Raw genomic sequence first — 14,409 nt, forward strand, 5'->3', positions numbered from 1 at the left:
AATATATACATCAATAATTACTCATACTTACAGGCTGTGATTCTGAGGAGTAACTGACCCATCTTTGAAGAGCAAATGTTTTGCGAATCCTGCGTTGAACTTCGAGATTTGAGAATCAGTCATCAGTAAAATGATGTTCGAGGGTTGCTCAAGTTGTTTGCGGGCATTATGCAAATGTATGTGAGATACCTCACTCTGTTATCAGAGAACAGGGTTACATCAGTAACCTAACGTTCTCTTTCTAACATTCGTTTGGTATCTCACTATAGAATATAGACAACTCCCGCATTGCCGATATGCTGAAGAAGCAGACTAATGCATGAGTGGGTTATTATCAGAATGATAGCTCCAGACAAAGGTGAAAACAGAATAAAATGAGGAATTCGCCCCTATTAAAAACTACATTATACAACCCAACTGAGTGAGACAGAGAGGGTTCCATCACATCAAGTCTATAGAAACGAACAAATGTGTGCGGAGAATACCAGCTGGCTGCCACGCAAATTTCTTGAATAGAAATTCCTTTAAATAGAGCCCAGGATGTAGCCATGCCTCTAGTAGAATGTTCTCGTAGTCCTACTGGGGGCTCTATAGTCGCGTTAATGTAACATAACACGATAGCCTCCACCACCCAGTGGGAAAGGCGTTGATGGGAGATTTTTCCCTTGTAAGAGTCAGCCCACGAGACCAATAGCTGGTTTCTCTGTATGTACGTATAAAGAGTATGAACCGGACCTAAACAGTGTACCCTCTCCTCCTTTGGAGATGAAAAGGGTGGTGGATGAAAAGCTAGCAAGTCCACTGATTGAACCGCACTGCGTGATCAAACACTTCAGGCACAAACGCCAGGTTAGTACTAAAAGTTACTTTTTGACCACCTGGAATGGACATCATACACGAGGAGTGAACTGATAAAGCATATAGTAGTTCACTCACCCTTTTTGCTGTAGTGAGAGCAAGTAACAGAGCCATCTTTAAAGTAAGAAGCTTCAAGGCAATGTTTTCAATGGGCTCAAACATCCCAAGGCAGGACCAGCAGCTTTCGATACTGGGTGTAGCCTTTGTGCACCTCTCATAAATCCACAGATGAGAGGGTGAGCAAGACCAATATGCCAAGATAGCGGACAGATAAACCTTAAACATAGAAAAAGACTCTGTTTCTTACAGGACCTTCTGGATAAGGGCACAGCACGTCCGAAACTGAACACAAGAAAGGAACAATATTCTTATCTGTGCACCATCCCTCAAACACCCTCCATTTGAGATTATAAAGAATGTGTCGAGGCAGCCCTCACGTTCTGAATTGTCTCAATCACTTTCTGAGGTAACCCGGCTACATTCAGATTCAACCTCTCACAGGCCAGGCCCAGAGAGCTAGTTTCTGAGGGGAGGGGTAGAATATTTCCCCCCGTGCTTGTGAGAGGAGATCCCTGCATGGTGGTAACGGCCATGGGTGGTCGTTGAGCAGAACCCTCTGTAGGGTTCGGCTCGATCAGGCTCAATAGAGGGAACGCATAGCCACTCGTGGGCTTGTGCATCGTCGCTGGCAAGAGAGAAGAACAGGGGACATTGCGTGTTTGTGCACGATGCAAAGAGATCTATGGGGGGGTGGAGTCTCCACTCCCTGTGCAGAGGATTCCCTCTTGACAGTAGATCTGCTCCCCTGTTCATTATTCCTGGAACATGTGTCGCACGTAATGACAGGGGGGTCCTGCTGCTCCACATAATCAGTTTCTTCGCTAACATGTGAAGCTTGTGAGAAAATACTCCTCCCTGCCGATTCATGTAGGCTATCACCATTGTATTGTCAGTCCTGACCAATACATGATGATTCTTGGAATACTGCCAGTAGCTCTAGAAAAGTTATGTGCTTGGCTCTCAGTGCAGGAGACCAAACTCTTCTCACTGTTCTACCCTTGAACACCTTGTCATCGTCATCTTCCTCTCCCGCTAACGGGTCTTCAAACAGCGGGGGAAGGACGGGTGACACACTCACCATCATCTCTCCCCACAAGCTGGCAGCCTGCAGACAATCCATAGATTCTCTGGGTTGAGCAGAGAGGCATTGTTCTGACTTCCCAGCTATTGCCACGCAGAGTCCTCTCTCGGGTTTTGGCTGAGAACGTTGCACAGTGAGTGGAGCCCTCGGGGTTAGATAGTGCTGCCTGAGCGTCTTTGGCGCCCAAACAGAAGATGCAGAGACCGTGTGGAGGATGACCTTTTCCTTTGTGGCTCTCCGGCTCTTTCGCGGTGGCCATGATGGAGCCTGCACCCTCTTCATACGTTAAGTCCACCACAATGTGACAACTAGTACGGAGCTGTGCTGTGATGAGAGCTTTCCTTTTCCTTCTTTTTGGTGTGGTGAGCGCCCCAAAAACTTGGAAAATAAATTGGAAACTTAAGAGTAGAAAACTCGCCTTGACGCGTTGGTTATCTCACAAGTGACAAGGTCACTCAACAGAATTATTTTCCCCACTGTAGCTGAAGCTGAAACTTTGAGTTGACAAGCAACAGCCAAGAAACCTTAAGGATTTAGAGAGGATCTGTAAAGAGGAGTGGACCAAAATCCCCCCTGAGATGTGTGCAAACCTGGTGACCAACAGCAAGAAATATCTTACCTCAGTACTTGGTGGAGAAACCCTTGTTGGCAAGCACAAAGTCATATTTTGCTTGGGGATCAAATACTTATTTCACTTACTGAAATTCAAATACATGTCTAACCTTTATATGCGTTTTTTTCTGGATTGTTTGGTTGATATTCTGTCTCTAAATAAACCTACCATAAAAAAAAGTATTGACACTTCATTTTTTTGTAAGTGGACAAACTTGCAAAATCAGCAGGGGATCAAATTATTTCCCCCACTGTATATTACACACTGCCTGGATGGGAACATTCGAAAAAAACATAAGGGCACTTTAAAAGAAACCAACTATTTGGTGCAAAAGGTGTATAAAACCATACCATGTTATGCAGCATTATTTGAGAATGTTCCAAAAAGCATCTTGTGATTCAGTGGAAGCTAGAACATCTGACTATTTGTACAAAATCGACATGGCAAATGTCAAAATGTACTTATTTGATTAGTGACTGATCTTAAATATTTACATATTTATATTATCAGGAACATATTAGAATAATAAAAAGGACATGTCTGACCCCTTTTAAACCGTTTTCAGTTTTTTTTAAATGAAAGTAAACCAGATTTTCAAACCTGACTCAGACTTTTGAACGCAATCTTGGAAAAATGTCATAGAAATAGTAGACTACATGCTCTCGAGGGGACAGTCAGGACATGGGACAGATTTACAGACAGGAAGAGGAAAGGGAAGCTGGGAAATAGGTTGGCTCCGCCCTTCACTTGCTGGTGCTTCAGAGAATCATCTGCAGAAAGGAAGTGAACAAAAATATAAGATGGAATTAGGCTATCACTGATGAAATACTTCAAATTAGGCAATAGGAATTCGGATAACTTAACCGTGTTTTAGAACAATCCTGTGGATTCCTTCTATTTCAACATATGAGTTATTTGTATGTGTTGTATGTGCATCTTATTGTGACATACGACTTGAGTGTGGTTAAAGGGATAGTTCACCCAAAAATGAAAATTAGCCCATGGTTTACTCACCCTTAAGTCATCCTAGGTGTATATGACATTCTTCTTTTATATTTAAAAAGTCCTGGCAAATCCAAGCTGTATAATAGCAGTAATTGTTGCTCTGTTTTTGAAGGCCATAAAAAATGCATCTGTCCGTCAAATAATGTGCTCCACAGAGAGTAATAAAGGCCTTCTGAAGCAAATCGATGCATTTGTGTAAGAAAAATATCCACATTTAAAACTTTATAAAGTAAAGTTTCGGCCAATCGCCTTCGGTATTAAATTTAAGGAAAAAGTGTTAAAAGTGCCATGTAAAGCTAATCAAAGGCTTACGTTACCAGGTACGCTCGTCAGACGTCGCATACGCATCTTGAATTGCAAAGGCATTTTCAACACTTTTCCACGGAAGGCGATAGGCTGGAACTTTACTTTATAAAGTTTTAAAAATTGATATTTTTCTTCATATTTTGCTTCAGAAGACCTTTATTAACCCCCCAGAACCGTGTGGAGCACGTTATTTGATGGACAGATGCATTTTTTATAGACTTCAAAAACAGAGCAACAGTAACTGCCATTATAAAACTTGGAAGAGCCAGGACTTTTTTAATATAACTCCAATTTTATTCGTCTGAAAGAAGAAAGTCATATACACCTAGGATGATTTAAGTAAATCATGGGCTAATTTTCATTTTGGTGAACTATCCCTTTAAGTATTTTAGTTTTTGTGCATATGAACAAAAGTCCCTAAATTCACTGAACATTTGCTGCTGACAGAAAAGAGCCAAGAAGTCAAATACAAATTAATTGTCTAATAATATATCATTTATATCACTTAGGCCTGATTTCTCAGACAGGGTTTAGATTAAACCAGGATTAGGCCTTAGTTCAATGAGTACATTTAAGAAGATTTTATAAACATGCCTTATGAAAAAAAAAAACATTATCTTGAGACAAAACAATGTCACTGACATATGTCAGTGTAAGTTGTTTTCAGTTAAAACAGCTCAAACATGCATTTTAGTCTGACACTAGGTTTAAGCCTTGTCTGTGAAACCATGGATTAATGTTCCACCCATATGAACAATTTCAGGTAGAATAATGCCATCTTGAGGTTGACCAATGATATTGTCTTGGGGAAAAAAACCGTTGGCTCTCAAAAAAATTACTAAGACAGTATAGAATGACAGGAAAATATTGATCAACAGAAATGGGACCAGGACATGTTGCAGGTCAGACTCAAACCTGTATCTCTCACATGAGCACCATAGCTCAACATACTAGAATTATGTTTTCAAACTTATGTGCAATGTGCAAAAACAAAAGCTGGGACTAAATAATTCCTGACTTTTAGCATGGAGGGTCAGATATTGTAATATATACTGATGGAAACTGATATCAGAAATGCAGCTAAATTAGATGGACCACTACATGGTTTTGCATTCCATCTCACAAGACCTGAACTAAAAGCATCTTTTACACATTATATTCTACCTATAATACCATTGAAACGTTTGGGGTCAGTACAAATGTTTTATTTTTCTTAAAAAGAAGACCGTTATGCTCACCCAGGCTACATTTTAAAATGTTATTTATTAATGTGATGGCAAAGCTGAATTTTCAGCAGGCATTAATTCAGTCTTCACTGTTTATCTTACTGACCCCAAACTTTTGAATGGTAGTGTATGTGTGCAGCCAACTTTATATGTAAGGTACCTTGAAAAAGCCAGACATAAATTATGATTTCCCACATCAAGAGGATTTTATTTATACAAGCATTACATTCGGTTAATGTAATACAACTAGTAGCCTGTGACAAAATATTAATTTAAAATTAAACCATAATCACAACAGGCTTTAAAAATGACATTATAAGTACAGGGCCAGGCGTATTAAATTAATATAGGTTATAAATCTGACTACTGCTGCACATTTATTACTGTATTATCAAGCTTTCAGAAATCAGCTTTTGTTCCAGCTCTTCAGAATGGCCTCTGCCGCATCCAAGGTACTGTCTTGCTGTAGTGAAAAATGAAATCCGATACATACCATCAGCACCAGCAAGGCATTTAACGTAATTTTTATTAGAAAATCATCTCTGCAACATTTAGACAGTTTCAGAAAGGAAAGACTGCTAAACATAGATTTGTCAGTCTTTAGATAGACAAATAATCTTTTATATTGCCTGTAAAAGCCTTAAAGTAAACCCATTCCTTACCTTGATAAAGCACAAACGAATGTATTTCTCAAACTGCTTTACAGAATCTTCCCCCACAAAAGCTGTTACGGGAATTGCAGCCAGTTTCTTTAAAAAAAAAAAAAAGTTATAATTTTAAAGACAATTTTCTATGCTTTGTTCTGTTATAGATTCCTAAAATCAGAAAAGAGAGTACCTTCTCTTTTATCATCCATTTGACAAACTTGTAGTCATAAGGTTCTTCATCTCCCATATGTGACAGGTCCTGATCTATATTTAGCAGACAAGACAGAACATTAATAAGATTAAACTGCCAATTTTATTAACATACATCACTTCAACCCACTTACTGAGTGCGGTAACATCCACTATCATGAAGTATCCTCCCTCAGGGACCACTGGAGTCATGCCAGTCTGTCTCAACATGGCTGCCATACGGTCTCTTTTCTCTTCCAGCTCTAATGCTAGAGAGGAAAAGTAGCAGTCGGGTTGACCCATCAGCTCATAGTCCCGAAGAAGACCCTGGCCAACCGCTTCCTATTGTGCAGTACAATTGTCACAAACACATAGAATGCATAGAATAGGGCATTGCAACACATCGTAAAACCAATAACAAACCAATAACACAGACAAGACTTGCCTGTAGTGGGGTCGGACACGTATAGAGACTGTTTTGCATAACAGTCTGCAGGTGTTTGATCAAGTGTTCAGGTCCGATTGACCAACCTAACTGCAAAAAAAGAAAATAAAAAAAAGTTTGTTTTGTGTACTGTACATAACCTCCAAACACACCAAATGTTCTCATCTAGTTACTTATTAGAAATGTATATATTTTTAAATAAACAAAATTCACATTTTTATATGGGTGTAATTAATTTAAGCTGTTGAGAAAAATATCCAAGTACAGTCAAGTTAAGTTTACCCCATACCTTATTTTACACATAAATTGGAAGAATCCTATTATAAAAACCCATAGGAAAATCTCAAGGGAACCACTTTTTACGTTTATACGACAATGTATTAAAACCAGAAAAGTTTTTCCTATGCGTTTTTCACGTACAGGTAACAATGATGTCAGAATGATCCCCGTTTACACAGATCCACAGGAAAAAAACCCCATCTAAAAACGCTGTATTCTGTAGTTGGCAATGTCACATTGTAAAGAATCACATTGCAGCCTTCGTTTCACATCCTTCATTCGGCCCATTTTGACGCATTGGCTGTATCCTTTGCGGTCTTAAATCACCCACAAACCTTTGTATGCATTTAATTTCACGGAAATAAAATGATGAAAAACGAGTCAGTACTGAGCTTGTCTGAGTTTATTATGAAATGTAAGACAAAAAGAATGTTTTTGTATATGAAAGCATAGATGTTATCTTTTGTTTTCACTAACACTAAACTGACAATGATGTAAGCCACTGGGAGACCACAGACGGCTGTCATTCACTGCATTTAAGGGTTAGTTCACCCAAAAATGAAAATAATGTCATTTATTACTCACACTCATGCCGTTCTACATCCGTAAGACCTTCGTTCATCTTCGGAACACAAATTAAGATATTTTTGTTGAAATCCGAAGGCTCAGTGAGGCCTGCATAGCCAGCAATGACATTTCCTCTCTCAAGATCCATTAATGTACTAAAAACATATTTAAATCGGTTCATGTGAGTACAGTGGTTCAATATTAATATTATAAAGTGACAAGAATATTTTTGGTGAGCCAAAAAAACCCTAAATAACGACTTATATATTGATGGCCGATTTCAAAACACTGCTTCATGAAGCTTCAGAGCGTTATGAATCAGTGTGTTGAATGATTCGGATCGCGTGTCAAACCGCGAAACTGCTGAAATCATGTGACTTTGGCGCTCCGAACCTCTGATTCGATACAGTGATTCATAGCGGTTCGAAGCTTCACGAAGCAGTGTTTTGAAATCGGCCAACATTTAATATTTAAATATGTTTTTAGTACATTAATGGATCTTGAAAGAGAAAATGTCATTGCTGGCTATGCAGGCCTCAATGAGCCATCAGATTTCAACAAAAATATCCTTATTTGTGTTCCAAAGATGAACGGAGGTCTTTCGGGAGTGGAACAGCATGAGGGTGAGTAATAAATGACATTATTTTCATTTTTGGGTGAACTAACCCTTTAATAGATACCCAGTTAATATAAATATTTGTAATACAAAGTATTTTTCCAAAGTTAAAGGTAGGGTAGGTAAGAATGATCTAAAACACTTTTGTCCAAATTTGTTTAAACTTTCTTTATATGTCAATACATAATTCAAATTTAAGTACTCTGAAAAAGAGAGTATAAAAATCGAGTGACTCTATACTTTTTAATCTGCAATAAACACTGCTCATTATTTTCGTTCGGGCCGGAACAAGTGATTGGCTTGGGCGACTGTCACTCTCTCTCGCTACCATGGCTACCACCCCTTTTGCTACAGGATCTGCCCACATGCACGCACCCCAGTGTTGCCAAGTCGGGCTACTTCAAACACTGTTGCCGCGGGCTGTTTTTCATGTCCGCGGGTTGAAGCGACCCCAATTATGTGATATTTTGCCCCGGGATTTGCGAATTTTAGCAGGCAGCCCTACCAAAAAGACACATATTTTACCCCCCAAATGCGATTTTTACCGGAGAAACACGATTGGGCTTGTTTTGGGCTAGTTTTGAGTAGCAATTGGGCGGATTTTGTTGTGAAAACCTAGCAACCCTGGCGCACCCGTTTGATTTGAAGAGTTCAAGAGGCTGTATTTCTGCTGGACAGGTAATCTTTCATTTTGATTATAAATTTTTTTGGTTTATGTTTTCATGAAGCATGTATCACTAGCACACGTAGCTGCCTAATATAGCTAACATAACATTACTTAGCATAAAGTTACAATGTTATACACTTAGCGAACCATTAATAGAGATGATAAATACTCAATATGCTTAGCTCAAGTTGATCACTGTCTTGTTGAATTTCGCAAAATGTAACTTTATATAACAAAATGCATGTGTAAAAGCTAGTACACCGCATCCAGGAACTTTTTTTAGAACTAAGTTAGCTTTAGCTACTACCCTCTGTCTAAACTCTTTTACCATGTTCACCGGGAACTTTACCTGCACGTTTATTTCGGCCCTTGGTTTGTTTTTATAAACCAACGTTTACTGATGTTTTTATCTTGTATCTGTGTGTGTCGTAGACACTGTGTTGTGTGTGTATTTTAAACTTTACCAGTATCAGTATTCTAGCTTGATAGTGAGTACTAAAATACATCTTATTTGTTTATATTCATAATGATAAAGTTAGATTTTATTACATGTGATTCTGACATGATGTCACTACATGCACTTCTTCTCCGCTCGCCTCAGGTAAATAATGCGTCTCTCAGCTGAGCGGTCGACGCTTTTACGGTCTATGGGTCGGCGTAGCGCGTTCATGTGTTTTGGGGGCGTGGCTTTGGAAAGAGCCCAGAAGGGAGAAGGTGGAGTGAATGGAAATAATGAGCTGTCTTTAAAACGGTCGTGAGAGGTCTACAGACACTCAATTTTTATACTTTCTTTTTCAGAGTACTTACATTTTAATTATGTATTGATATATAAAGAAAGTTTAAACAAATTTGGAAAAAAAGCTTTTTAACCAAATCCTACCTACCCTACCTTTAAGTTTTAATAGTATTTTCGTGCTGTGACCATGGGGGCGGGAATATGCGTGACGTAGCCACATTTACTGGACTGTCTCATTCAATGGTTTAATTGCTGAGGAGGACACTAGCCTACAAGCCTCAGAAGGACTGGTCTAGGAAGGACGGAGTCTCGGTAGGATGCAGCCTTCCGTTTGGGAAACACCCGTAAACGCTGTTGTCTATTTGCTTGTTTTGATTCTCTGATTGGTGGAGATTTAGGTAAAGTAGTTTTTTTCAGTGTTGATGGCTTTAACAAAAGCATACAATATATCACCAATTTACAACCTCATAGCTCGCAATTGGTCTGTCTTTAAAGGTTTATATGTTATTCTTAAAAATAATTTCCCCTATGGAGAAAAAGAATGGAATTTTTGCACTCTGGTGCAGTCAGTGGTACCAAACTTCCCATGATGCATCATTTTTTAATCTGATGATTTTAAGATGTTTAGATTATCAACATCTTATGTTGCTTTTATGGAGTTTTTGGTACTTTTTTGGAGACTGGAGTGTTTAAAAAAAATCTCTCTGTTCCACAGAGAAAAATAACAGGGGTGGGTTATGAAAGGTGGATTCTGAAATCCACTACCGCTTCAATACTTCAATATATTATTATGTATATATATATCCCACTTAAATTCATAATCAAAGCCTCAATCAATATTCATCCTCCTATATAATTATTATGATTTTAATGATTCTTTCCTGTTAGGATTTTGATTAATCAATAGGACCCATGATTGTTTCTTCCTTTCTATTTTCTAAAGATTGTATTTGGTCTCCGAGTGGTGACTGAGGGTCGGTCCTGGTGGTGTGTGTTGTTTTGCAAAAACACTTGATTTCAGAACATGTTGTCGTGTGTTTGGATTTTAGAGGCATCACACACTCGACCGGAATGCAGTAACAGGGATTGCTCATTTAGCCCGGCTTCCAGAGATAAAATATGGATTTGTCTTTCATTTCATTTTATATTTCCTTTTACTGAATCCCTAAAGAATTGTATGAATACAATTGTACTATTGTCTGTATCTCTTGCTGAGAGAAAAGCACATGTTATCAGCATGTTTTGGTGAAGCGCTTTGTTGATATGTAGTTAAGACTCTCCAACCTTGGGAGAGCTGTGATTCTAGGGAGCTTTTGTGTATGTTCGTTGCATGATCTGTGCAGGCCCAATATTGAAGTTGGACATTTTCTGCACACAACACCAGACCTGAAGACGCCTTTCAGCAACCTCCGAGGTCAACACTGATCTAATTCTAGTGATGGGGCGACAACTAGTCTACCTAGTTTAGTGATATGCTCTGCTATCTATCCTTGTGTGGAAATTTACCGTGACTGTGCATTTTCTCTGAGCCAATCAGAATCATTCCACATGGCAATAATGACGTGGTTAGACCTTGAAAACAGTATAACTGTTCAGAAATGTATGTACGATAGGCGGAGACGGGGAGACTGTTAAGAGGGAGCGCGGCCTACGAACTCCTTGTGAGACTTGAAGCTGGCTTCTGCTGGTGAAACTGCAAACTATTCTTCAGTAAATTTTTCTTTAATTAATCTAACTCCTGACTCTTGGTCTTCATTTTTCACTACTGGTCCTGGGTCCTTAGCTGTTACCCCAACAGTTAAAATTGACAGGAGGAGGGTAAGTTTGGGTGAATTATTCCTTTAAGATAAAGCTGGAAATAAATATGAACAATGAAGACTGAAGATAACGGTCAAATACCTTCCATCCAGTCACGCTGAATGTTTTCCCTGCACTGCCGATAGTGATGGTTCTGTCCCACATTCCAGGGAGGGTTGCTGTTCAGAGAGAATACTGCAGAATCATCACCTTTTTAAAGCACATGTAATCCATTGACACAAAAGATTCACTTCTGGAGAAATATCACATACCTATCTTTACATGCTCATGGCCTTTATATATGAGCCATTCATATACCTCATCACTGAAGCACAGGGTGTCATGTTTGATGCAGAGATCTGCAATCGCTTGCAACTCGCTCCTACTGAATATCTGGGAGTGGAAGAGAGCATTAGGATATTAAAACGCATTTCAAAACTAAATATACTGTATGTCACCTTACTTTTCCAATAGGGTTATTAGGAGTGTTGATGATGATAGCCTTGGTCTTGGAGTTGAATTTACTAGCAAGTTCTTCCTGATCCAGAACCCAGTCAGCACTACTTATACTGGTTGTTGCGGTTGACTTCTATAGAACAGGTCAATCAATTGTTATGTTTCATGGAAGTATGACAATCCCTATTACATTCATAATAGAGAAGGCTAACCTACCAGTCGCAAAGGTATAAAAACAGGTTTGGCTCCTGCCATTTTCACCATAGGAACATAGCAGTCAAAAAAAGGTTCTATAATAATAACCTGAATGGAGAAAAGGAGAGTGCATGAATCAATAATATAGTGCAATGATATAAGTATAACATACAAGTACTAAATATGTTTTCACCTCATCTCCCTCCTCAACCAGAGCCTGCATAGAGCTGAACAAAGATCCATATCCACCCACTGTTACCAGGATCTCTTTAAATGGGTCAAGCTGGCGGTCATAGACTTTTCCATATACTTTTGACAGGGCTTTAACCAGTGTTGGGTGGCCCTGAAAACAAGTATATCTATTTGAGTGCTTTTTCCAACACATAATACAGGATGATCATAAAGTGTTGACTAACATACAAAGCCACGTGTGTACTGGTTCAACCTGTCTACCATTGCTGCCTGAGCGAGACCTTCTTTCACATAGGAGGGAGGAGGAATGTCTGGGTAACCCTGTCCAAGATTAACAATGGAAGGGTCTGCTGCCACTGATGTGAAGGCCACCCTAAACAACACATGAGACATATATTAAGAATATATAACATGTCTGTGAAAGTGTTTGCAAATGTTCTCTATACTTACCATACATTCTTGTCCAGACCTTCTATTCTTTTCGCGTTCTTATGTTTTATGGATGCCATCTTACACTAAACAAAGTTAAAGAACAAAATAAAGGAATGTCAAAGAGAAATTAGCAATTCAGTGAAACTTGCACTCACTTTGCAGGATGATAAAGTTCTAAATCTATTGGTTTGTAATATGCGTGGAGCAGATCTAAACATAGGGAGTAGATTCATTTCTGCCAGTGCCAACAAAAACAAAATGAGTCAAAATTGTATCAAATATTCACTGCTCACTTCAAAACATTGCGGTCACAGATAAAAGACTCCTTTCAGTTTATTGGTTGCGGTGTTGTAAATGTATTTTGTGTTTGACTGGAGCAGATTCTGTCTGACGCAAATGTCCCACGCCTCTAAAACGGACCAATCAATTTGCTCTTTTCAAAGATCCGATTCAGTTCTGTGTTCTGATCTGGAAGTAAGTGGGCATACAATGATAACGGCCGATAAGTTACGAGATGAGCTTTATTTCATCGAGAGTTCCAAAAGACAAAGCCAAACTATCTAACGTTATATTCTTCGCAGTGATATATGAAGTCCGAATCATTTCCAAGAATCACTTCTTTCGAATAGTTCATTTCAAAGAACCGAGTCAAAATGATTCAGTGACGGCTCCAGATAGAGTGACCTATACCTCATCTATTTTACGTTTTTATTTTAACGATTAAAGTTTAACGTTAGCCCTAAGGTGTGTTTATTGTAACCTAGTGTCCGTTTCGCGGCAGCCATATATATATAATTTAAGTTATTAAATAAGTTATTTACGTCTGATTGAAAAAAAAAATCCCTAGCTGTTTTAAGTGTATTTAAAACCAACTCGATAAACATATAATTAGGTCAAAGAGCTTGACGTAATGGTGACCAGTAATCTGGCCTGTCATACTCGAAGTAATCAAAAGCATAAAATGTGCTTACCTTTCATTATTTAAACAATGAAGGAAGGCTATACAACATTGTGCCGAAAACAGCACCCCTGCCGTGAAAAGCCCCCTCGTCGCGAGAACACGCATTGATAACCGCCTTAAAACGAATAACAACCGACACCAATCATTAGCGTTCTTGTTTTCATATTTTACTCTCATTAAAGTCCAGATATTATGTAGCCTGTTTCCGCCACTGAATAAAAAAATATTTATTTTTATCTCGCAAAATACTTTATTTTCTAGATTGATATAACCGTGAAATGTGGTGACACTTTTTTCAAGTCATCTTAATGGCAAGTGCAGGACAAGTGATGATAGCAAAATAAAGTAAGCTGTAACATTATACACAAAAAATCTTCATACAGTGCTACCAGTAAAATTGTGAGAGAAATTCTTAGAAAATACAGTGCTGTTGATAAAGCATAAATATTACAGATCTTGATTAGTTCATGTTGATATATTGTAACAATGTATACCCATAATAACACATGTGTCTTGCATTTGCTTTCGGCACAACACCAGTAACACTTTTATACTCACGTTTGTGATTCGCTTGTTGATAACGCCTCTATTAAAGGCTCCTGCAGGAAAAGCAACGTGCCTCGGGGCAGGAGTTTTATGTTTTTTTGTTTTTTTGTCAGTCTAGGTTAAATTAATCATAAACAGACTAACGTTAGAGACATCAAACCCACGTCTATCCTAGACAATGTATTACTTCTTGCATGTCACCAAATGTTGACATAAAGCAGCCGTAGGGCAATGTTTAAATGTCCACAATTTTTTGGTAAACTTAGTGGCAGTGAGATCATCTAAACTAGTTTCTGCTTTTTACATCATTTGTCAACATGCATTTTTTTTACACAGCAGGTGGCGCTGTAACCACGGAGACGTGATAATAGCCTAATACTTTAGTGTTCGTAATAACATTAGGCTATACGTCTCAGGCTGCACATTCTCTGTAAAAAGTTTTTTTGTATCAAGCCAAGAGAATTGATACTTTCCTTCTTGTAATGTAGCGTCATTTTATTAGGCCTATTTATTTAGCCCAAGTTACAGGTTCACT

At 38.6% G+C, this 14,409-nt stretch overlaps 1 protein-coding gene across 9 annotated transcripts; it reads right to left on the bottom strand.

The window, feature by feature from the left end:
* Positions 1 to 5,327: 5,327 nt before the first annotated feature.
* Positions 5,328 to 14,188, bottom strand: LOC307141525 (kynurenine--oxoglutarate transaminase 3). 9 transcript variants are annotated; one of them, XM_079841806.1, is made up of 14 exons: positions 13,887 to 13,935; positions 12,523 to 12,602; positions 12,386 to 12,450; positions 12,164 to 12,308; positions 11,937 to 12,086; positions 11,765 to 11,851; positions 11,556 to 11,681; positions 11,365 to 11,485; positions 11,195 to 11,271; positions 6,431 to 6,520; positions 6,141 to 6,327; positions 5,987 to 6,060; positions 5,812 to 5,898; positions 5,333 to 5,612 (listed from the first exon to the last, which is right to left on the bottom strand). In XM_079841806.1, exons 2-14 carry the CDS (start codon positions 12,598 to 12,600, stop codon positions 5,556 to 5,558), a joined length of 1,344 nt encoding a protein of 447 aa, XP_079697932.1. In that variant the 5' UTR covers positions 12,601 to 12,602; positions 13,887 to 13,935; the 3' UTR covers positions 5,333 to 5,555. The 9 variants fall into 9 exon arrangements, with proteins under 9 accessions (XP_079697933.1, XP_079697932.1, XP_079697931.1 ...); XM_079841805.1 differs by lacking the exon at positions 13,887 to 13,935 and adding an exon at positions 13,835 to 13,866; XM_079841810.1 differs by lacking the exon at positions 13,887 to 13,935 and adding an exon at positions 12,661 to 12,719 and having other exon boundaries at positions 12,523 to 12,577.
* Between the last annotated feature and the right edge of the window lie 221 nt (positions 14,189 to 14,409).

The sequence above is a fragment of the Gobio gobio genome, assembly GCF_949357685.1.
Source record: "Gobio gobio genome assembly, chromosome: 17".
NCBI lineage: Eukaryota > Metazoa > Chordata > Actinopteri > Cypriniformes > Gobionidae > Gobio > Gobio gobio.